Source organism: Podarcis filfolensis, assembly GCF_964270895.1.
Source record: "Podarcis filfolensis genome assembly, chromosome: 9".
NCBI lineage: Eukaryota > Metazoa > Chordata > Lepidosauria > Squamata > Lacertidae > Podarcis > Podarcis filfolensis.
In genome coordinates this window covers 21,310,556-21,336,564 of record NC_139610.1, presented here as the reverse complement: position 1 = coordinate 21,336,564, position 26,009 = coordinate 21,310,556, and the positions used below count along the sequence as shown (strand labels likewise).

The window sequence follows — 26,009 nt, the reverse complement described above, 5'->3', positions numbered from 1 at the left end:
TGAGGCATATTTTTCCTGTTTCCCCAAATTAATGGAATGATAAAAATGTTGTTACACAGAATATCTTAAATCTATAGGCTGAGCATTTTGCCCACTATCCCCATCGCTGCCCCAATTTTTCTCAAAACAACACTACATTTCAAGGCTGAAATCCCGTTAAGGGTTTCAGAAATGTCAGTCTCACTGAAATACATATGTTCAGTAACACTGATTGACGCTCTAGTCTATAGTGCCTCCAGGACGTTCATGTCCAACTGATTTTAGTACAGAATTCTAGACCTTCTAAAACTAATTAGACGGAGTCCTGAGATGGAGTCATGGGATGGATTCCACTAATGTGGAAACTTTTACAAGGCTCCAAAAGCCCTGACCCAGCCCATATCACTGTCCTTTAATACTCAGGCCCCCTTGCTATGGGCTGACACCCCTGTCACATCAACCTCTCTATGATATTAAAACAGCTAAGACAATGGCCGCAAGAGGGGCATTACACTCCTGACTGCAAAGTCCTAAGACCCTGACCTTTGACACTTAAGAAGCATGTATTTAGGGAGCCAACTTATTCCTGTGATTTTAATTTTGGATTTTAATGTTCTGTTTTGAAAGATTGTTCACCCTGGGGTGAACAGTTAACAATAAAGCAATTTATTAATATTAATATTACTAATATAATCCATCAGACTAGATTAGCAATAGCTTCAAGCAAGACAAAACTTTAGGAAAACCAGTCTCAAATAACCAACATGGTTAAGTCTAAATAACACACGAAGGAGTTAATGCCATAGAGTAAACTGTCCTGCCAGGCTTAGCTAAGTCTACTTCCTCTCAGAGACGAGGGTGGCGTTGTGGTCTAAACCACTGAGCCTCTTGGGCTTGCCGATATAGGAAGGTTGGAGGTTGGAGGTTTGAAACTGTGCAACGGGGTGAACTCCCGTTGTTTGTCCCAGCTTCAAAAGCACACCAGGATCACTTCATACCAAGTGATCCAACTTATTTACCTCATGTCATCCAATTTTCTTAATATTTTGTACACTTGCTGAATGATCAAAACTAAGTTTAAATCTATCTTGGGTATAGTCGGCCATTTGGTGCCAAAGAAGGACAGAATCTTTTTTATGTATGCTACAACGGCAGCAAGAATACTTATAGCAAAGCACTGGAAGACTCAAGATTTACCCACTCTGGAAGAATGGCAGATGAAGTTGATTGACTGTATGGGACTGGCAGAAATGACCGGCAGAATCCGCGACCAGGGAGAAAAGTCAGCAGAAGAAGATTGGAAGAAATTTAAGGAATATCTACAGAAATATTATAAAATTAATGAACTTTGAAAAGATGTTGGTTTGAACTTTGGTGGTCTCCAGCTGTTATGATAAAGATAATGGGGATTATAATGGTTTTTGTTACTAAATTAAAAAAAAAAAAGTTGAGTGGAAAATAAGGTGATATTTTAAAAGGAATGTTAAGAGATTAGGATTTGCTGAATTAACAAATTGAACTAGAGAACAAGAAGGGGAGGTATGAGGAAGTCAAAGAAACATGGGACTGAAAAACTGTTATTGAAACTGAATTGTTTTTAATATTTTTCTTTTTCTTTTTCTTTTTGTCTTTATATAAAATTGGAAAATTTAATAAATATTCATTTAAAAAAAAACTAAGTTTAAATCTAAAATTTTAATTATTTATCTCATTCTGTTTGTGAGTTATGAGGGTTTGAAAAAAAATTAAATGACAATTTTGGCTGTACCATACTACACAAAAACCTTAATAGCTCAGGCCAGAACTGAGATATGTCAAAACTAAAAACACCAATCTCTTCAGAACTTCATGGGCTTTAATATCTAAGTTACAAAATCAATTTTTTTTAAAAAAAATTATTTAAATTTTTCAAAAAATGCATTGTTTATTTAATATTTCTAAGAGCTACCTGCTAAATTTCATCTTGGGATCTCAATGGGATCATATAAAAATATTTTGTACATACATGTCTGCTTTACTGGGTTCTATTTAGGATAAATGGGTCTTCTTGGAGTAAAATGGAATGGAATGAAAAAGACTTAACTATAATATCCGTTACTTCAGACATTTCTTTGGAAAGTTATTCAATTAAAAGGTGTCTGAAAAGCTAGTCAGGCTTTTCTTTTAAAAATGTGTTCCAAAGCGGAGTGATAGCTTGCATGATAGAATTAACACTTTGAAAGAATTCTTGCTAGTACTTCATTTCATGAACATTACAACAAAATTACGTATCAAACAAAATTATTACACTGCTAGAACTGTTAACTTGGTGCCAAGATAACATCCCTTCTATCCAGTTCTTATTTTCAACAAATGAGGAATACAGAAAAAGAAGAAAGTTCTTCCTAAAATGACACTTTGAAAGAATGAAAGTTATCAAGGGAACACAAGGATTTCATTGCCTTGTTCCATCTACATTCAGTCCAACAGAAATTGTGACCAAGGTGTACAAAATATTAAGAAAACTGGATGATATGCAAGTACAGTGGTACCTTGGTTTGCAACAGCTTTGGATTACAACCGTTTTGGATTACAACCCCCCCTTTTTGGGATTACAACCCATTTTTGGGGGAGGCCCCATTGGCAAAAGCACGCCTTGGGTTACAACCTGTTTTGGTTTACAACTGGACCTCCAGAATGGATTATGGTTGTAAACCAAGGAACCACTGTAGATAAATAGGTACTGTGGCGGGAAGGTGAACGGCGTTTCCGTGCACTCTGGTTTCCATCACGGTGCTCCGTTGCTCCAGAAGCGGTTTAGTCATGCTGGTATCATGACCCGGAAAGCTGTATGTGGACAAACACCGGCTCCCTCAGCCTGAAGCGAGATGAGCGCTGCAACTCCATAGTCGCCTTTGACTGGACTTAACTATCCAGGGGTCCTTTGCCTTTACCTTACTTCCCCTCACCTTGGGAGGAACTAGATCATCAAGCCTTTGTATTTCCCAGGCTACCTGAGAAGCTCAGCATGTGACGAGGTTTGAGCTAGTTGCTCCAGCTCAAACCGCATGGCTCTCACCGGTCACTCAAGTTCCTAAACCAATCATTTAGGAACTTTCACCACCAAGCTCAGTTCCACTGCCCGTAAAACCTTTTCTGAAGCATATGAATCTGGCCATTGAACAGTTTGTAAGTAAGCCATTTTTAACGTACCAAAGGTGTGGTCTTCTCCTACGCTGGGGAAGAGGGAAATTTTGGAGAGCCACATTTTAAGGGGACATTTTGGAACTCACTTAGAAGGGCCTCTTTTAAAGGTCTAAAAGCTTATATTTCCATGCTTTACTTTGCTGCAAATTTTGACACAGTACTTGTCCCCAGTTTGGATTTTGGCATCCAGGAATTCTCATCAGGTCAAAAGTCAAGGAAGATACTAGTAAAGTGAAAAGGGTGAGGAAGGGAGCTCAGGATATTCTAGGGAACATTGAAAGGTGCTCAGGTAATGCTTTGACATATGCCACCTCAGATAAACTATTCTGCAGTGTCACCTGACTTTTAAAGATGCGACTGTTGCATCATTTCTTTGTTCTCTTTCCTTTTCTTTGTACCTACCACCTGGGGCCTTTTAATCTGTTGACCTCATATTTATTAGTTATACTAAAGCTTGGGACCAATTCCTGTTTATGACCACATTTGCCATTATTTGGTTTTTTGCTATTCATTAATCTTTTCACCCAGGCTTTTGGCAGGGGGATGAGTGAATTATCTGCAGGCTGCTGCTAAAGAGCTGCTGTAATCTTATCCACATGATACATTTAAACCACTCTTGTGCCAGTCATGGAGAATCCTGGGAACTGTAGCTTTTAAGGATGCTCAGCTACCATTCCCAGCCCCCTTAACAAACTACAGTTCCCAGAAACCTCTGAGATTGTTGAAGTGGCATAATAGTACTTTATAAATATACGGTGTGTGCATGTGACCATTCTATTGGCATTTGCTGTATGCTAGAGGATAGCAGTTATTTACATTTTATTGTATAAAATGTGTGCTAAGACGTAACCAGTTCTGCAATCAACGGAACTGATGAAGGGCAGGATATAAACTGAACAACTAAATTAAACAAATAAACACAATAAACACAACCACCAGACAATACAGATGTCTGCATCACAGCACTTGTTCCAAGGATGCTTTGTTCTCAGCATCAATAGGGGCAAACCTGTCAAGCGATCAATTTATCATCTCATAATGCCTCTGTCAACGGTTCAGTTTCCTACAATGCCTTCTGCAAGGACACAGGTGCAAGGAGAACAGAACACACAGGGGCTTCATGCTTCTTGTCCCCACACTTCATTATTTCATCTGAAATATATATTTTGTGACATATTTCAGTTGGAGTTCATGGGTGGGGTGGGGTGGAAATCTATTTGGGGTAAGTCAGAGGGTTGCAAAAACAAGGCAATCCCAATCAGCACTCTATCTCACGAGGAATGACACTTGTAATTCCAGTTTCGCTCACATGTGAGTCAATTTTGAGGCTACTTACCTGATGTACTGTCATAGCTTTATCTTTTACGGGCCTAACATTGCTATTCAGGAAAGGAAATAAGGCTATAGGTTTGCCCCAGGATTGGGCATCCTCTTTGCATATAGCCATTGGAATTAGATCGCTTGCGCATTAATGCAACATTATGCAGAAGCACAGTTTTAAACACACTGACGAACTCTAAATTTGCTAGATAGTCTAGCAGCTGCTGGATTCCATTCCACTGGGAGGAATGGCAGCCCCTTCCCTTCTTTTTACAGATTTAAGTATCCACTTAGGAGCATATATCAAGTAGACAATTTTGGCAGGAATTCTATGCTGCTTTAAAAAAAATGCTGAAACACAGATTTATCAGGCCAAATTCACTCATATTTCAATGTCTTGTTTCATAGCTTTGGGGAAACCTGAAAACCATGTTTTTAAAAGTGTGGTCTGAATTATGATTGCCTTCTCTTTCTTCTCTTTTTCCTTAGCAACAGATACTTGGGCTGGGGCCAGAGCCCAGCACCTCTGGGATATAGAGGCGCAGCAGAGGATTTAAGAGAAGGGATGCAAAAGGTTTGGAAGAGTAAGTGGAGAGGGAAGAAAGGGAGAAGCAGGGCATGAGTAGCAGCAGTGGGTGCTTTGGGCAAGACCTGATAAATAACCAGGTTAATAGCAGGCAGCAACACTAAGATATGGGGTATGGAGAGGAGACAAAAAGATGGAACAAGGAGAAAACAACCCAAGAAGGGAAGGCTTTCGCTAGATCGCCCTCTGGGCTTGGAGTCAATCCTGCGGCTGCTTATACCTCACCTATGCAGAACAAACGCCAAGGGCCAAATCAGTGAGATGGGCAACGTTTGAAACATAACTACGCAGGAGCATTATCATACACCAAGCTGTTGAGACCCTGTTCCCCCAAATGCAGCTGTTGTCATTTGAATCACACCAACATAACTCAATGTTATGCGGGGAAATGGGAGCATGTTGGCATAGCCAAAATTGCCACCATCATGTTGGAGAGGCTTTTCACGCCAACAGCGTGCTGTGTGGATGTGCCATCACATGGGTTACAAACAAACCATAAAACTGAAAGTATCACTTGTCCCCACGATACCTATTTGTGTGGTTCCATCACTACAAACACTCACAGGTTTGACAAGTAAACGCTTGGGGGGGGGGAGCCTGTCCACTTTCTATTGTCTGTAATTCACTATCTTCACATGATATAGACGGGAAAGCTAACAGTGTGACTTTAAAATGTATAAATAGACTAGCGGATTCTAAACAATCCTGTACCCCAATCAACTGCAGAAGGCCCTTTATGCCATATCCCATTCTGTCCCAGAGGATCCCACAATCCTCAGGAGATAGAAGTCTGTATAGGAGGACTTTAGAAATATCAGATATCCCGTCTTGTGGAAGTGTTTCCATTAGCAGAAAGCCAGAATCGGATGCAATGCTATGTATTACTGCAGCACCGCTTTGCCTATTGAAGATTATTGATTCTCAATTCCGTAACAGTTCAAAGCTCCACCCTAAAAATACTTATCAGGAAGCAAAGTCCCACAGAACTCAAAGGCACATTTTGAATGTGATTAGGATTGAGCTGCCGCAATTTACATTTAAATGCAAAGCAGAAAGTACCAGGGAAAAAAGCTCTGAGTTTTAAAACAACAACTTTGTGTAGCAACTGGACAGAATCAGTAACACTGTCATTTGATCGTTATTAACAGGCTAGCTGAACTTTCTTTAGTTTTATCACAGCCGTTTATATGACCAAAAGAATTAAACTTTTCTTAAGGTGAGTTATTGCATCGCTAAAGGGTAGAAAGTCCCGCTATAAAGATAAAAACTTAAGCTCGGCAAAAATTGCAATCTCAGCTGCATTCCTTGAAGCCAACTGATATACTGGCCTAAACTTCACTCTTTGCAAGGATTTACTCAAGCGCATACCATTTTGCTTTCCCACACACCCACGACATACAAAAGAAGCATCTGTACCTGTTTCATCTGGGGAACTGGGAGATGCACTATCCTGAGACAGCGTTGTCCAACTAGAGTCTTCGTCGCTCGGAGCCAGGTTCTGAATCCTATGTAGCGCACAGTCTGTTTTGGCACCAGTTTTAGGATGATCCTTTTTCGTTTCCGGGCTCGACGATACGGTCGCTACCTGTCCATCTTCCGGACTCGCTGGCTTGTTTTGTTTCCGAAGCAAGGCGTCCCCGTTAACAATCACTGTGGATGCCTGGCTATTGCACTGCGAGGACAGTTTTTCCTCCCCTGCCACTTGGCTGTTCCCCAAATTCTGCTCAACGTCCCTTGCCGATGTCTCAAGGTCTGCATAGTAATTTAGGAAGCTCTTGGTTCTCCGGCGTTGTGTGGGTAGTATTTCGCTGCCTGAGGAATCCTCCTGGTTTGGCTCTTTCCCCTCCAACTTCTCAGAAGTTATGTTGATGCCTGCGGTCGTCGTAGGAGCGGTCAGGTTCTTGTTAGGATCCTGCTGCCCCTGCTCCGCTGCTTTCCTAAGCTGGTTCTCCCCATTCTTCACCAGCTTTATGTTGGAAGAATTGTTGCCCAGCAGGGGCTGCGCAGCAGGATCAGAAAGGCCCATGGCTGTCTGGATGTTAGTCAGTGCGTATTTTTTCCTGCATTTTGGAGGGGTGCTGTTCTTGACTTCTGTGTGCTTGATTTCGGCATTCAGCAGCTCGTTGTGAGAGGAGCGCAGGTGGAGCGTGTTGGGCGGAGTGGCAGGACCGTTCCGATTCACAATGTCAGTCGCGCTGTTGCTTGCCATATACCCTGCCAAGGTTTCCACACCGGAGTCAACTGGGGAAGTAGCAGAAACAAACACTCATGAGGTATCCTTAAGCATAATAATCACCTGGTGTTAAGTGTGCTTGGAAACAGGATTGAAAAGCCTGCATGCATATCCACCCATGAAATAAGCAGCAATGTCTTGAATTTAATGGCAGGTCGCAGATAACTGGAGGAGGGGTAAGGGTTTTAGTGCGCTCATTCAATACAGCTCTCCTTCATGGTCACTAGGCGCAACCAGGTATGCCAATCTCCCCAAAGGTTCATACAAATGAGCAGGGAAATTGTAAGGTTTATGCCAGGGGTGGGAAACTTGTGGCTCCAGATGTTGTTTGGACAACAGCTCTCTTCATCCTTGACCATTGGCCATGCTGGTTGGGACTGATGGGAGCTGGATTCTTGGCCCACCACATCTGGAGGCCCAGAAGTTTCCCTCCCCTGGTTCATGTATTCTGCGTAGGGGAAGAACATGGCAAAATCTCACTGTAGCCTTTCTGATTTCTGCTTTTCCACCCAGTTTTGCAGTGTAACAATACTAAAATAAGAGTGCATTGGTGGAGACTGACAAGGCACTGCCCTGGGTAAGGTGTATTTAAGAACAATATGTGGCCTTTTAAATTGGGGAGAACGGGTATTGATTTTGCCTGTCGCTATGGTATGTATTTTTGTGTTTTTATATTGTAAACCACCCTGTGATCCTCTGATGAAGGGCAGAATAGAAAGAGGGTTCTTGGTAGGCCCTCATAACTTTTCCTTTATCATTATATTTAAGGGGAAAGCTTTGCTCAATCATACTGAGGGCCTATCTAGAACCCTCCTTCCAAGAGTGGACAACCAGAGAAACCTACAAACATGGCATGAAAAGAAGTGTCTTCTCTCATTGTTTATCCCCAGACATTCAGAAGTATAACTTCCAGGACTGTGGAAGGCTGCATATATAACATTCATGGTTCAAGAGCTGTTAACAGACCCATCCTCCACAGATTTGCCTAATTTCCCTTTAAAGGCACATAAACCACCACCACTGAGTGGTAATGCTTTGGCCAGCAGATTGCATACGGAAGGGGACTGTTTTTCCTCACTTGGGTCCCTATCACTTTTTAAAGTTAACAGTTGTGCCCCCCCCCTCCCCATTCATCACAAATAAGGAAAAAGAGGTGGTAACTCTATAAAAATAGGAGTAACATTTATAACATGGGGTGGGGGAGATACTAAGAAGGGAAGGAGAAGAAAGTGAGTTGTGGTGTTTCAGGAACATGAAATGGAAGAAGTGATATACGCTAAATTGACAACTTCTGAGCATCAGTCATCAGAAAAAAAATATGACCAAACGTCTTCATATTCGTCCTCTTAACACTCTCTGGGTGCTATTTTGACTTTTCAGTTAAGGTACAAAAATCAAGGCTGCCACTGACTTGGTCAATAGGATAGGAGCTTCAGTGGAATTTCGGGATCGCTAAAGAACAAAATGGGGTATAATTGTTTTTCACATGGCACTGCAGATACACCATTGTTTTCGCTGGAGTTTCCTACAGCAAACACACAGGGCTAAATTCTGTGTGAGACTTCAGTGGCTTTAGGAAGCGTGAATGGGAAATGTGAATCTCTATCACATAATGGCCACGTGCCAGGAATTCAGAACCAATCCTAGCTATCTCCAGTAGGTGTTTACAACATATCCCCAAGTATTTTGAGACGCATGCTCTTCTTTCATACTTTGCTTGTCATGGCAAAACACTAATAAACCTGGGGTGCCATGCAGACATATGGAGCGGTTCTGGTTCTTGGGCTTCTGTTTGCTGAATAAGAAAAGAGATACCTATGTAGGGAAGTTTTTAATGTCTGATGCTGCATTGTTTTTAATATTCGGTTGGAAGCCGCCCAGAGTGGCTGGGAAGATGTTAAATTATTTTTGTATGCCACAACTGCTGCGAGAATTTTAATAGCTAAAAAGTGGAAAACGCAAGAACTACCTACAGTGGAAGAATGGCAGATGAAGATGATGGAGTTTTCGGAACTAGCTGACCTAACTGGAAGAGTCCGCGACCAGAAGGAGGAGGAATACAAGGAAGAATGGACAAAATTTAATGATTATTTAGTTAAATATGTTAAGGTAAACTAATTGGAAACAGCTTGCAGATACTTGATTGGCTTAGGATTTTATATAAGTTAAGTGATGAAGTAATATGTTTAATTTCAAAATGAAAAGATTTAAGGATGTCAATGTTCAAGTTAAATTTATAAGAACTATGATTTGGAAAACTGTTAAAAGGACATGCATTGAAATTCAACCAAGGGGAACCGAGGAAGTCACTTAACAATGTTAATAAGTGTAATTTAAATAAAGTTTATGATTTATGTTTGTTTGTTTATTTGTTTGTTTATAATTTTGTGGAAATCAACAATTTTTTTTTGGAAAAAAACAAACCAGAGTGGCTGGGAAAACCCAGCCAGATGGGCAGGGTATAAATAATAAATTATTATAATATTAGTATATTATCTAAGTGATTATAGAAATGTTTAATTAAAACAGGGGCAGGGACAGGCAAACACATCCAGCTGAATAAATAGTCTGGTGCTGGTCAGTGCAGATCATAGCTAACGCTCTCCTGTTTGTCAAAACAGATTTGCATGAAGCAGATGGCTCATTCATTTTAGGGTTATGCAATGTTGAAAACAAGCGGGGGCAGGGGTGGGGAGCAAGAAAAATGCTAGACTGTCTGATCTGCTTGATAAAGTTTCTGGTTTCATGGACCTCTCCTTTGAAAAACCTTGGAGAATCACTTCAGCTGTCTACCCCTTTGTTTTCTCTTTCATTACAGCTTTGATACCGGGAACACTAATTCAGCATCAAGACACACTCCAGTTGTCAAAGCCAATAATGGGGATGCTGTCTATATTCTCCTCCTCCCTACTTTGATTTCTCTGTTCCTCACTCTTTATCAGTACACACACACACACACACACACAACTTATTTAGCAAATAAATTGTGACAGAATATTATGTCCTGCTGCACCGAAGAAATCACTGTATAATATACCAGGCTTCTATTCTTTAACACATCCTTTGGATTTATTATGTTAGAAGGCACTGATACATGGATGTTGTAAAAACTAAATTTCAGGCATTTAGGAACACAGGAACCTGCCTTTTACTGAGTCTGACCATTGATCTGTATAGCTACATTCCTGACTGACAGGAATACGGTATTTTTCGCCCTATAGGACGCACTTTTTCCCCTCCAAAAATGAAGGGGAAATCTGGGTGTGTCCTATGGGGCGAATGCAGGCTGAAGCTCTCCAGGCTTCAGGAACACATCCGCAGCCTAGGCAGCCCTGCGGGAGTTCCCGCAGGGCTGTCTAGGCTGCGGATAGTAGCCTGCTTCCCGGAGCGCCGGGCACGCTGAAAGCAGAGCGCCCGGTGCTTCGGGAACACATCCGCAGCCTAGGCAGCCCTGCGGGAGGTCCCGCAGGGATGTCTAGGCTGCGGATAGCAGCCTCCTTAAGGAGCATCGGGCACCCTGAAAGCAGAGCGCCCGGCACTTCGGGAACACATCTGCAGCCTAGGCAGCCCTGTGGGAGGTCCCGCAGGGATGTCTAGGCTGCGGATAGCAGCCTGCTTCCTGGAGCGTCGGGCGCCCTGAAAGCAGAGCGCCCGGCGCTTCGGGAACACATCTGCAGTGTGGGGAGCCCTGCAGGAGTTCCCTGCAGGGCTCCCCACGCTGCGGATAGCAGCCTGCCGCCCGGCGGGCATGGTGCCCTGAAGCAGAGCGCCTCTCGCGCCGGGCATACATCCGCAGCATGGGGAGCCCTGCAGGAGTTCTCTGCAGGGCTCCCCACGCTGCAGATAGCAGCCTGCCGCCCGGCGGGCGGGATGCCCTGAAGCAGAGCGCCCCTCGCGCTGGGCAGACATCGGCCAGCCCCACAAGCTCGGGGGACAGCAGGGAGGTGCAGCGCCGCCATTCCGCTGTTCCTCGACCTGGTTCGGTTTCTCCGACCTGCTTTTTGGGGGGGAAATAAAGGGGAAATTTTTTTTCCTTTATTTCCCCCCCAAAAAACTAGGTGCGTCCTATGGGACGGAGCGTCCTATGGGACGAAAAATACGGTATTTCCCAGGTGTACCAGAGATGCCAAGGCTTGAATTCAGGATAATCTGCATGCAAAGTATGTGATCTACCACAGAGCTATGTCCCTCCCCACGTTCCACTGTGTAGCCGCAATTGAACTTCACTTGATCTAATGTACCGATTCAGCCCTATAAAGCTTCTTACACCTTTTTCTACATTGACTTCTTCCTTCTGGCATTACTGTTGACCTGAAAATGTACATAGTGCCTGAAATGGATTTGTGCCAGTGGAATTAGTACCTCAAATGACAATTTAAGAACTGCCCTGTCTGTACACCTTCACCACGTTGTTGGTTTTAGCCTGTCTGCATACATCCTACCACACTGTCCATATTTTCATCTGCAGAATATTGGAAAGCACGTTGGAAGGCTACAGGACATAGTGGGGCCATCGAGGCAGGACTTTGGGGGAGAAGTTCAGGACCCCCAAACAAATGACAGCTGCCTACCATATTTTTAAAAATGTGAAGTGATACGTATTGCCATCTAAAGACACACACACGCTCTCAAAGACCATGAAGTCCAGAGTCTAATGTCACCTAACTTCACCAGTGTTAGGGCTGCTAATTTTCTTACCACCTTGCACAGCTTAATAAAAAGATGGAAGCTTATATTTCTGTGTAACAATGCCTAGGGGTTCAAGATAATCAAGATTTATGGCCAGGAAGACCCTGTATCAGTCAAGGGCTTTCACCTCAGTGCTGTAGTCCACTTTCCGATTTTCTAATCCATTATTAACAAAACAAAGCAATTGACAAAACCCCACGTGCCCCTGAAAGACAAAGGTAGAGAAGGAGAAGAAAAATGAAAAAGTTTGGTGAGTTAAGGAGAAATCACCTGAGGCTGAACTCCGTAAAATCGACCCTATCTGAGGAGTGAATCTTCTGTGCTGCATATCCCAAATCATATTCTAAAACTGATGGTTAGAGACACTGCTTTTTTTCACAGCAGAATTTCTCATCTTCCTTGCTCACTTCTGATTCAGCTGCAAGGAGAGCTGAGTGGACCACATGGAAACACAAAGAATCAAACCAGGAAGATGGTTCTCTTACCAAAGCTTAAAACCTAGCAAGTCAAAGAGATGCCTGAGGTGTACATTGTGCCTGACTCCTGCACATTCTTATTGATCCAAATTATGCTCCCGGGGCAGTGATCTTGCGAACCTCCTGACAGCATCCTCAAAATAAATGCTACATAAATTTGTGCTTCAAGGAGAATAATTCCGAGTGCCTTGACAGGAACTTTAGAGAGAGGTAGACAGGCCATTATTTACTCTCTCAGTACTGCTAATGAAAAACTAAAACAATTGAACAAATCAATGTTATTAAGTTAATAAGGACAGTATAGGTACAACTACCAGGGGTCAGCTAACTTTTTCAGCAGGGGGCTGGTCCACCGTCCTTCAGACCTTGTGGGGAGCCGGACTATATTTTGGGGAAAAAATATGAACGAATTCCTATGCCCCACAAATAACTCAAAGATGCATTTTAAATATTACCACACATTCTACTCATGTAAAAACACCAGACAGGCCCCACAAATAACCCAGAGATGCATTTTAAATGAAAAGACACATTCTACTCAAGTAAAAACATGCTGATTTCCGGACTGTCCGCGGGCCGGATTTAGAAGGCTATTGGGCCGGATCCGGCCTCCGGGCCTTAGTTTGCCTACCCATAAACTAGACTATAATTGGCCATGCCTAGGAAGCATTTCCTTTGGATGAAGGCAGACTTATTGTACAATTGTAGTGTGGGAAAGGGACGCGGGTGGCGCTGTGGGTTAAACCACAGAGCCTAGGGCTTGCCAATTAGAAGGTTGGCGGTTTGAATCCCCGCGATGGGGTGAGCTCCAGTTGCTCGGTCCCTGCTCCTGCCCACCTAGCAGTCCGAAAGCACGTCAAAGTGCAAGTAGATAAATAGGTACCGCTCCTGCGGGAAGGTAAACGGCGTTTCCGTGCGCTGCTCTGGTTTCACCAGAAGCGGCTTAGTCATGCTGGCCACATGACCCGGAAGCTGTACGCCGGCTCCCTCAGCCAATAAAACGAGATGAGCGTCGCAACCCCGGAGTCGGTCACGACTGGACCTAATAGTCAGGGGTCCCTTTACCTTTAGTGTGGGAAAGGACCCTGAGGGCCATCTAGTCCAACCCCGTGCAATGCAGGAATCTCAACTAAATCATACATGACCATCCAACCTCTGCTTGAAAACCTCCAAGGAAGGTTAGAGTCCACGACTTCTTGTAGCAGTCTGTTCCATTGTCAAACAGCTCTTACTGACAGAATGTTCTTCCTGATGTTCGGCCAGAATCTCTTTTCTGACTAAGTGCCAAGACCAGATGATGGAGCAAATGTCTCATCTTTTGAAAAAAAATCAAGAGGGTGGAGAATAAGCAGGAACTTGATCTAATGTACTGATTCTGCCCTATAAAGCTTGTAGAATTGGAAGAGACCACAAGGATCATCTAGGTCAACTCCCTGCAATGCAGGAATCTTTTGCCCAATGTGGGGCTCAGGCCCATGAGCCTGAGATTAAGAGCGTTGTGCTCTACCGACTGAAATATCACTTCATCCTCCGTTATGCTGAATATTTATATCTCACTGCGGAACATTCAAGACACTCCTATACATGACAACTCTACAGTATTATCTCAGCATGGAAGATTGTAGGCTGGAGGAGGAAGGAGAGGGAGGAGAGGGAGAGGGAGAAGAAAAAGAAAAAGGGCACCCATTGAGTTCATGGCAGAGGTGAGATTCGGACCAGGGTCCTAGCCACTAACACCACAACAATGCAGGACTACTTCACTGGAGTATTACAGAATCTCCAAGCGTTGAAAGATGCAGAAGGGGATACAGAAACACTTCTTCTGGTGCCCTGCTGATCCTTCATTCCCACTCCAGCCCACCAGTTGCCGCCCTATAAATGCCCATTCTGGCCTTGTACTCAAGTTACCTTGACATATATGGGCTTGGAAACACGCTTTTGTCGAGTGAAATGCATAGTTCCATCTACAGTTAACTGTTACATCAGATGCACAGTTAACTGCAGTTGGGCCAGCCGAGCGCTGAGAAGGGGAAGTCTCTGCCTAATCCCGCAACCTGCTCCCAATTCTTTTAAACAAAGGATAAGAAATTGGCAAGTACTGTGCTTGTACTGGCTTTGAAAAACTGGTTGTGTTGTTTTAAAGAAGAGAAAACACCAGAAGAAAGAGTGAGGGAAAGGGAAAGAGAAAGAGAATGAATATATTTTTTAAATTGTAAATGCAAGACCGTGAGCCCAGAAAGAGAGAAAGAAATTCTATGCGTACAGTATTAAAATATCTGAAAGGGCATCTGACCTGGATGTACTTCTGACATGGATCACTGGGCTTCAGCAATGGATCAGGAAATAGATTATTATTTGAAATCTGAAAAGAGGGATCATTTTAAGAAATTAAAAACAAAGAAAGGCACAAAACAAAGCCAGTGCAGCACAGCGCTGGACAAATTATTCAGTAAAATTAATTATTGCAAATACAGAAGCAGGGGGCAGAATCTAGCAATGTTTAAAAGGGAAAAAAAATCTCCACGTACATTTCAGAAAGGTGGAATTTCCCAGAGTTAACTCCCAATTGCATTCCATATTTTAAGCAAAATTTACTCCAACAACAGTGTCAAAATATTGCGTTGTGCTAGTGGAGAATAAGTCGTAATTTTCGGCTGCTAGATGCCTTCTCTGTAGCAGAAGCGTTCTCGGTCTTGCTCTTTTATGTTGCAAAGCATCTCTCTCTAATGCTAATTCTTAAAATAAATTATATTTGCCAAGCAAACGAAAACGTAAAGCATTCTTGGTGGCCCTTTAAGCTCAGTTCTTCACAAACAAATTGAAGGGAGAAAAATCTTCACACAAGCAAAGTGGATTTCCTGGCATGCAGAATTTGCTGAAGTTGGACTAAATTATAGAGAGCACAAAGCCTGCTCATAGCAGACATCTAAGAAGAAGAGAAATTATTAGGTCTTCTATTTAAAACTCTCTCAAGCTTCAAGTTCTCAGTACATCAGAATATTTTTCACCAATTCCCCTCCTGGAAAGCGACATATCCCGCAGCCAGCTATAAAATGATGAGAGGGCATTATCACACCGAACAGAAGAAAGTTTACAGCTTGTGAAGTATAACCAATATATATTACTGCTGGTTGATGCCAACAACCTTACTTACTACACATGAGCTAAAATTCAAAAATTTCAGCTCTTTCCCTTCCACTGGAAAGCATATGAAGCTGAGGTTTTATTTCTTTTTTGAGCATTTAGGTTTTCTGCACAGGTGGCTGATTTAAAAGACACCGAGAGGATCTTACAACCGGGTGCCAGTAGCAGAAGCGGATATTCTTTTTTTCGTCTTTTTTGCATGGTAACCTGCGACTGTGACATGAACAAAGTACCACTGCATGCCTCCATTCCTCATAATGCCCTCTGGCTACTGCCATTCAGTTTTCTTACACCCCCTTCCGCAGGTTCCAGTGTTTGGTTCATCTTCCACCGCTGTTTCTACTTCCATTGTGGTGGCATCTGACCACGGGGTGGTAAGCAAAGTCCGAAGGAGACTGACCTTGAACCAGAATTGCCCAGCAGCAGCAAACAGGTAGCAGACTCAGAGTAGCTGGTTTCAAACATAGAGCAACTTTCTTTTACTGCTGCTGTACTATTAGAGAGAGTCAGTGTGGTGTAGTGGTTAAGAGCCGTAGTCTCGTAATCTGGTGAACCAGGTTCGCTTCCCTGCTCCTCCACATGCAGCTGCTGGGTGACCTTGGGTTAGTCACACTTCTCTGAAGTCTCTCAGCCTCACTCACCTCACAGAGTGTTTGTTGTGGGGGAGGAAGGGAAAGGAGATTGTCAGCTGCTTTGAGACTCCTTAGGGTAGTGATAAAGCGGAATTTCAAATCCAAACTCTAGTCTTCTTCTAGACCTGAAGCAACACTGGCATCACTGTAACAGTGTAAATGTAATGGAGAAGAAGCCTTGCTACAGCAAAAAGAAAAACTTTGCTAAGTTTCCCTATCTGCATCTGCTTTTACTTCCCCCCGCTATTCATATCACAGTAATAATTAAATTGCCTGCATGCAAGGATTTAGATTTCATCTATATAATAATACAAAATGGAAATTCTGAACATACAGAAGAGGTGAATTCTGAAATAAGAGCTGCTTGACTGTGGAACAGACTTCCTTGAAAGGTAGTGGATTTTCCTTCCTTGGGGGTTTTTAAGCAGAAATTGAATGGCCACCTGTCCTGTATGCTTTAGTTGAGATTCCTGCATTGCAACGGACTCAACTAAACGACTCTCGTGGTCCCTCCTAGCTCTACAGTTCTATGACTCTATGATTCCATGATCCTAAGAACACTATACAGTAAAGGGAAGAAAAGGTAGATGGCATTATAATAGTAGCCTAGGGCATAAACAAAAATTACCAAGACTTAACACAAGAGAGGCTTTTTGGGGAGGGGGGAAGTCACAAGGAACTTTTCATGTACTGCCTCTTGAGAAGATTATTTGACATAGCTTGGAATATAGCAAGCCTTAAGGCTCAAGGATTATCACTGGCAGTTAAGTAGCCACAGGGATAGCCACTTGTCACCTGCCATTTCAAGGAGATGAAAGGGACAGGCTGCAAACTTTAAAGGGACCTTTGAACCTTTTACGGAAAACTGACCTTGACGCGAGACCCAGGTCAGCTGCAGTGGTATTACCTGAACTGCCTTTCAGCAAGACAGACACAAGAAATAAGAAAGAAACGAGTTTACACTGGAAAGGGGTAACTAAACACAAAATATATCTCAGCTAGATCAGGGGCACGACTTATGGAGAACAGGGGTTATGTGGGTGTATCTTAGATGTGTTCATTCAACAAGCCTGATTTTGCAACTCACTAAGTCTCTGCTGCTTTTTCATCTGTCCATATAGCAAGAGCAAGAACTCATGGACAGCACAGAAAAGCAGTGCAGCATCATGTAGGAGAAGAAGCAATGTTACCTCTGCCAGGAGCTTACAGGTCTCATTATGTGGGAGATACATGAGCTTTTGCTCCAGACAAGTACAAAAAGAAGTGGCCAGAAATGCTTGAGCCTCTCTTTTGCTTCTGTAAGATCTAAAGCTGTCCTCTGTTAGAGTCGGACTTAAAGGCCTAATCCTGGAGTCCCAGAGACTGGGGTGGGGCAAAGAATGCCAAAGGCAACAGCACATGATAGCAAGGGGAGGTGAAGTTCAGCAAGAAGCAAATGCTGTAGCATCACCAGCGTGCATAGGCATACCAGGGCGGACGTGAGCCACCACAATACCCCTTCTCTTTTTGTTGCTTTTTAACAGGTGGAAGGTTGGATGGACACACGGATGAAGCATCAGCCATCTCCATTTGGCCCAGAGGGCTGTCTGGATGAATATGGAGGTGATGTTGATAATGATGATTCAGCAGGATAGCATGGGTAGTGGAGGGATAAAAAGAGCAGCCAGGGTAACAAAGAGGGCCCAGAACCTCCTCAAACCTAGCAGGACTCCTTTGTGTGTATGCCTGCATGGTGTGTGTGTGTGTGTGTGTGTGTGTGTGTGTGTGTGTGTGAATTGCCAGCTCCAGGATTTTAGAAAATCTCAGCAAGGCAAATTCGGTTGCCCCCTATTCATGGGAGAGGCAGGGTGTGCAACCTTAGAATTCTCATGCTGCCTTTGATCTTCTCATGCTTAATGAGAAATGATCATCTACGTGGGGCTACCTTTGAAGGTGATCCGGAAACTGCAATTAATCCAGAATGCGGCAGCTAGACTGGTGACTGGGAGTGGCCGCCGGGACCACATAACACCGGTCCTGAGAGATATGCACTGGCTCCCAGTACGTTTCCAAGCACAATTCAAAGTGTTGGTGCTGACCTTTAAAGCCCTAAACGGCCTCGGTCCTGTATACCTGAAGGAGCGTCTCCACCCCCATCGTTCAGCCCGGACACTGAGATCCAGCGCCGAGGGCCTTCTGGCGGTTCCCTCATTGCGAGAAGTGAGGCTACAGGGAACCAGACAGAGGGCCTTCTCGGTAGTGGCGCCCACCCTGTGGAACGCCTTCCCTTCTGATGTGAAGGAAATAAGCAGCTATCCTACCTTTAAAAGACATCTGAAGGCAGCCCTGTTTAGGGAAGTTTTTAATATTTAATGCTGTATTGTTTTTAACCCTTGATTGGGAGCCGCCCAGAGTGGCTGGGGAAACTCAGCCAGATGGGCGGGGTATAAATAACAAATTATTATTATTATTATCTCATTGATGTTAGAGGTATAGTGGACATTTTGCTGGTCTCGGGGCCTACGGAAATGCCTTCCTCTCCCAAGCTGTGGAACAAAACCTGCTTAGGCAAGGGTATGGACAGACTGACGTATGCCACAGCATGCAAGAGAAAACATGGCATGAAAATTTAGTGCACCTGATTCCAACCGTGCAGTCTTATCAAAGTTACCTGAGAAATTCAAACGGTGACATTGGCAACTAGTACACGGCAAGCACTTTGCTCTCCCATTGGCAGAGATTATAAAATCTACCCGCTTTGTACGTTTAAACTTGGAAAATTTGGCACCAAAAAATTCACTAAGGCTATAGCAACAGCGGGTGGGCAGTGCAATCAGAAAAGCAGGAAGTCAGCCAAGAGATGCTACCAGGTTTTGCTTTGCTTTCAAATCTACAGGTAGGGAGAAAATTCACATACATACATGAATTGCTCTGACGATAGTGAGCCCCTGGGTATCGCCTGCCCATAGTGCCACTCAGCACATTATCCAGTGTCGTCAGCTATTTCCAAAGCGCTCGGCAGAATTGTTTTACTGGAGGAAGAGAAGGAAAGAGAAGAAGAAACAGAAGGCAAAGGATTTAGTACAACGCATGTATTGTTCTCATTAAAATGCTAATGACCCTCTCCACCGATTTTTTTTTTTTGGGTGGGGGAATAATGTGTTTATAAATTATTCATCGTCGCACCAGCAGCAGAGACGAACTGTTGGGCTACCCATGCAGAGCAAGTTTACTGTTTGCGCTCATCCTCCGCCGATTGGCATAAATAATTTCAAGGCAAACACAGTGCCTTGATACACTGGCACTTCTGGGATTTCACAGCCTCAATGCACAGGCTGTGTTTCGTTGGGCACCGACTTTGGTTTTAAGCAAAGCTCAGCACTGGGTAAATAACCTCCATTTTCAGGTGCTGTGAACAACCGGTGTAAAATCATTGTAGGTGTTAGAAAATCCATTTGCTTCCCCTCTAGGGATCTGACAGCTGTGGACAGCTCAAGAAAGCGAGCCAAGCCCCACAAAGCCAAGAGAAGCCCTAACAAGGAAGTAAGAAGAGGAAACAAACAAAAGCCCACTAATTCAATGCTTCCCCAAGTTTTTACTGGATTAAAAGCGGAGGAACGCTGTATTCTTTCACCGGGGGAGAGTTCATTTTTATGCTGTGAATGAGTACCACCTTTATTATATGAAGTTTGCTGAGTGACCTTGGGCCAGTCCCTACCCGTCAGCCTAGCCTAACTCACAAGGATGTTGTAAGGATAAAAGGGCCCCTCTGAGTTTCTTGAAGCTTCTTTGATGGAAGACAGGACTGGGAAATCAATCTATTAATATGAACCAATTGCCCAATTCAAGATATTTTAAATATATAGATGATATATACCGGTGGTGACAAAGTTAATTCACATGGCAATGAAGTTATTGCCATAACCTGAATAAAGTAGCTGCGAGTGACTCAAATATGGGATAAAGTTTCACAAAATAATAAGGATTAAAGGTAAAGGGACCCCTGACCATTAGGTCCAGTCGTGACCGACTCTGGGGTTGTGGCACTCATCTCGCTTTACTGGCTGAGGGAAGGGAGCTGGCGTACAGCTTCCGGGTCATGTGGCCAGGATGACCAATGCGCTTCTGGCGAACCAGAGCAGCGCACGGAAACGCCGTTTACCTTCCCGCTGGAGCGGTACCTATTTATCTACTTGCACTTTGACGTGCTTTCGAACTGCTAGGTTGGCAGGAGCAGGGACCGAGCAATGGGAGCTCACCCCGTCGCGGGGATTCGAACCACTGACCTTCTGATCGGCAAGTCCTAGGCTCTGTGGTTTAACCCACAGCACCACCCGCGTCCCTCATAATAAGGATTACTATATTTTAAATATATAGATGATATATAATGACAAAGTTAATTCACATGGCAATGAAGTTATCGCCATAAGCTGAATAAAAGAAACCTCTAGTCACCCCTTACCATAGGCCCTCTTAGCACATTCTAGGCTCGCCTTCTCTTGGCATGCTGGGAAGGAAAAAAAAGGGGAGGCAAGGCACTCTTTTGACCCCCAGGCTGAAACGTGTGAAAGTTTTGCTGAGCCTTTCTTATTTTTATACAAGGGAGCAAGTCATTCAAGTTGGACCACTATTCCCCAGCTGCCAATATCTCCTTTGGGGGCAAGGTGCTTGAGAAAGAAGTGGTGGAACAGCTTCAAACATTCTTGGATGGAACCAATTATCTAGAGCCATTCCAATGTGCAAATATATATATAGAGAGAGAGAGAGAGAAAGAGAGAGAACACCATATGGAGCTATGGATGAAATAGAATATACCAGCACTCTGCATAGGAGTGAGAGTATAAAAGAAAACCACAGTGCACTTTAAAAATAGCCAACTACTGCAGTACTCTAAACAAAAATGTTGAGAAGGAGCTATGTGCCAGCCATGATTTTGCATGAGCACAGAAAAAGCCACGGAATGTGGTACTGGTTGCAGAATCCAGTTATTTAAGTTATTTGCTTGCACAAAGGTATACCTGAAAATGTGTGGTCTTTGCCTCTACCCGAGAAGTTGACTCATTTGAGGAAAACAGTAAAAACCACTGCATAAAATAGGAAATAACAAATGTGTTCTAATCTGCACAATGTATAGAATTCTGGATTTTTGCAAAATTCTGGGTTTTTGTATTTTTAAGTACAGAGAGGACACAGCTCCGAATAATTTCATACCAGATGCAAGCACAGATGGCGCTACCAGCAGCCAACTTTACACAAACATACACACCCTTCTGCGTTGTTTACTAGCTAACCTGATGAAGAGTTCTGGAGAATTTGAAAGCTTGCACACTAATTTGTGATGTTTCGGTTGGCAAATAGAGATGTTGCTCCAATGTGGCATTTGGTTTCTTTTTTCACATTTATTATTTTTATTTAACAAAACTTATATGCTGCTTGATTGCAATAAAGCCTCTGGGGTTGACAAGAAATAATAAAAACATCAATGAAAAAGTTAAAAACATTTATAAATATTTAAATATAATTAAAATGAACAGCAAGGGGAATCAAGCACATCAATATTTGCATGTCTACATAGGCTTGCTGAAATAAAAATGTTTCAAGTAAGCACCCAAAGGACACAGTGAAAGCACCTGCCTTATGGGCCAACACAGCTACCTCTACATTTTGTTTGACATGGAAAACACCAAATTTAGCTGTGCAATAGTGAGATCCTAACATGGAGGGAGAGGATCTTATACTATCTGAAGATGGGAATTCATTCTCTGAGGGAAAAATTTGCTACAACTGTGAGGCAAAGCAACTTGACTTCAATGTCAGCCTAGAATGACATATAAAATTACCTGAAACATATATAGCACCTGAAACAGCCTGTGGTATATGACATTTAGGAAACATCTGGAGGCAGCCCTGTACAGGGAAGCTTTTTATGGTTTAATGTTCTACTATGTTTTTATATATGCTGGAATCCGCTCAGAGTGGCTGGGGCAACCCAGTCGGATAGGAAGGGTACAAATAATAAAATGTTGTTGTTGTCCCACCTGGCCTGACTGACTCCAGCTACAAAAGGTGAGGCTGCTGGACAGACTGTTAGGTTTAAGGATTTTTCACTGCTGCTACTGATATTTTTTTTGTGTGTTTTTATTTTTAGATCTTATCATGATTGATGTGGAAATCATTCAATTTGGTTTTGTACTTTTTGATGCTTTTTATTTATTGTTTATGCCTACTTTTGTTATGTTTGTAATTAATCAAATATTTTACTGTTGTAAGCTGCCTTGGGCATGGTTTTTAACCATGGAAAGGAGGCATACAAATAAAATAAAGTTTATATATTACAGTTTTATCATCATCCAACTCCCCCTGACTTTGTTGTTTATCATCTAGACTGCTGACAAGTTTTGAAGAATTCATACGCCTTCACAGAATTTTGGTTGGTCTAATAAAGGTATTGTCGTAAGATAGATGATGATGATGATGACAACGATACATCATTTTATTCATAAACATTCAAAAAAATGTAGCGATAGCCTATCTGTGTATTAGTATTATTTGGCATTATCCCATTATACTAAATGTGGGTAACATCTGTGCATGCTTCAGCCTTTACTTTAAAAAAATTCTAGCCTTCATGGTTGAAACCATGAAGAAGAAGATGCCGAACTATTTTTTTTAAAAAAAAAATCAAATTAATCATTCATTTCAACTCCTGGCTTATAATCCATCTGACAAGAATTTTTCTAAAGGCTGATTTCACCATTTCAACCTATTCAAAAAGGAGAAGGGAATCAGAATAAGTGTAAGTTATTCTTACACTTAAAAAACAACAACAACAACCATACATTAAGTAGGCTAGGAATACAGTGGTACCTCGGTTTACAGACGCTTCAGGTTACAGACTTCGCTAACCCAGAAATAGTACCTCAGGTTAAGAACTTTACCTCAGGATGGGAACAGAAATCATGTGGCGGCAGCGCGGCAGGCCCCATTAGCTAAGGTGGTACCTCAGGTTAAGAACAGTTTCAGGTTTTAGGTTAAGAATGGACCTCCAGAACAAATTAAGTTCTTAACCCGAGGTACCACTGTAGTCCACTTTCTCGTGATATGCCAGGAGGTGCTGAAGTTGCCCATCCTTACATTATACATATTTTGTTTTTAAAAGCACAAATGCAAAGGGGGTAGTTGTTGAAGTTGATTTAAGGGGCTTTCCTCAGAAGTAAACCATCAGTCTTTGGAACAGAGTACAAACATATGCATTACAAACTAGGCCTTCTACTAAAGTTATCCATAAAATAAACAGAATTCAAAAGCATACAGGCCCAGAATCTCCAAAGAATTCTGTACAGCAAAATTTCTATGCCCTGCCAACCCGCTGACTGATAGCTCTATGCTTGGCACATCTCCTCTGACTGATAAAAAACCATCAGGGATCTAATGCCAGAATGACCATCCGTCTCTTCCTCCTACAGTGTCATACAGATATATTTCTGAGGGATTGCATATCCCTCCTGCATAAACATCCGTTGTGGTGTTATGCAAACACTCCAAGAGAGGCTCGAGTGGATTTTTAAGCATCTCACGGAAAAATGTAATCTCCACCTCACTTCCACCATTGCTGAGCTTGCATTAAGTTCCCAAATGCAGCTTCTTTATGTATTATACAGAATCACCAGGTGGGAGGGGGCTCCCTCAGTGTCAATTTACATTTGTTTAGCAAGCATATTCTTTCATCCTGGACTATAGCAGGGAAATGCTTAAAGTGCTGGAAACACACCTGGGTTAACAGTCGGTCTTGAGGCTGCCGGGACAAGGTAGGTCCAAGGTAGTTTGCATCTTTCCCCAAGGAAACGCCAGATATATAAGGGAAAGGCATAAAAAGGATGGCGTGCAACAGCTGAGGAAGGAGAAAAAGCTCTGGGATGGAGACAACGGCCAGCAAAAGAGAAGCAGGAAAGGAATTTTAAAAATTAAGTATGAATTTGTAGGCTGGGCTTGTGTTAAGAGTAATGGAAATCAGGTGCTTTCAGATAATACGGAGACAGGAATAAGGCATACAGGAAAGAACTAGCAGGTCTGTTCCCACTGGGCATAGTCTATGAGGTCACCCTGAGCATCACATATCACAGGAATCCCGCTTGTGTCCCCACCACCAAATTGCCTCATTTGCTTAATTTATATTGTGTACTGTGACCAGCTGCTTCCTCCAGATCTCAAGGAACCTCAGGATAGTGCCAAGAATTATTATCAAGCTACATGCTATGGAGAAATGATGATGTGTTACCCTCTCTAAAAATAAAACCATTCATTTTTCACAAGATCAGGAATGCCAGCCTAAAACATAAGCATGTGTTCTGGAGCAAAGAAAACAAGTGCAAGGGGGCTCTCTAAAATAACAAAACAAAAAACAAAATGAATATGCCTAATAATCAAGTGACGGCTCTTTTAAAAAACTGAAGGAACACAAAACAAATAACAAAATGAACTTTGTGCATTTTAATTTTGTTTTTGAGGTTTAGAAAAACGTCTGCTCCCTGTGGTGCTGTCCTACATTATTATCTCTGAAAGGGGGAAGCCAAGTAAACAACTACACTGCAACCCATGACTTGTTTTCAAGTTGCCTTCTGAGCTTTCCTTTCTCCCCATGTGATGTGGACAACTTTCCACAACACCTGATATAATTGCAAATAATTCCATTTGTAAAAGGCAACATACCAGGAGCTGAATTGTCACAGCACTGCCCAGCAACCATGGTTGCTGTTGCCTTCAAGAAAGCTGCATGAAATGGAGATTTTTTTGCTCAGGGAGATACACCCCAAGAGACTCTCACCTTCTGCTCTACATATAACAACTGTATTGTCAGGCTACGTGAGTTTCCCTTTGGGGCTTATATATTTCCTTCTCACAGCCTACTGAAATCAAGCCAACAAAATGGAATACAGTGGTACCTCAGGTTAAGTACTTAATTCGTTCCGGAGGTCCGTTCTTAACCTGAAACTGTTCTTAACCTGAAGCACCACTTTAGCTAATGGGGCCTCCTGCTGCCGCCGCGCCGCCAGACCATGATTTCTGTTCTCATCCTGAAGCAAAGTTCTTAACCCAAAGTACTATTTTTGGGTTAGCAGAGTCTGTAATGTGATGCGTATGTAACCCGAGGTACCACTGTAATGCCCATTAAAGCCGAAGCTCTTAGATTAGTTCTGCTTTTTTAGCTAAAAACAATTTTTAAGCATGTATCAGAATCCCTCAAGACAATTTTGGAAGACATGACCCCAAACTCATGGAAACGTGAAAAGTGCAACTCTCCATCGATAGAGGACATAACTCATGTACTCCTTGAATGCCTTTTTTATAACGATCTTAGAAACAATTGCATCCATCCATTGTTAAGATCACAGAAGGGAAGAACGTCTCTTGCAAAGACCTGTTTTTTGCTGTCTGATATATCCTTTAGAACATCCAAATTTCTTGCAAAGGCTTTACAAATCTGTGTAATAAAACTTAAAAGGGGAATAGGAAATGATTTATCCTGTAAAGAAATGTAAACCACTGTTCGTAGTTGTATTCTTGTTACTATTATTTTCATGTGTGTAATGGCTACTCGCTAGACACAATAAATTGAACTGAACTGCCTGGAAAGTCAAAATATGAATGTACTTTGTGCCCACACATGCAGCTACTTTACTACTTTATTTATTTGTATAAGCAAACCACAAAGTCAATATTGTCCAGAATGAGCAAGTACAGTTGTACCTTGGGTTACATACGCTTCAGGTTACATACGCTTCAGG

General features: G+C 42.6%; 1 protein-coding gene across 18 annotated transcripts in view; it reads right to left on the bottom strand.

The window, feature by feature from the left end:
* The window catches only part of APBB2 (amyloid beta precursor protein binding family B member 2), a 171,579-nt gene that overhangs the window by 83,843 nt on the left and 61,727 nt on the right, over positions 1-26,009 (bottom strand). For 6 of the 18 annotated variants that reach the window (XM_083630352.1, XM_083630336.1, XM_083630335.1 and 3 more), the window contains exons 3-4: positions 19,146-19,256; positions 6,488-7,312 (exon numbers count right to left, since the gene is read on the bottom strand). In XM_083630352.1, coding sequence (XP_083486478.1) covers positions 6,488-7,312; positions 19,146-19,191 — 871 coding nt within the window. In that variant the 5' untranslated portion in view covers positions 19,192-19,256. Of the gene's footprint in view, positions 1-6,487; positions 7,313-14,762; positions 14,832-19,141; positions 19,257-26,009 lie in introns of all 18 variants that reach the window. The other 12 variants (XM_083630342.1, XM_083630353.1, XM_083630341.1 and 9 more) reach the window with 4 other exon arrangements.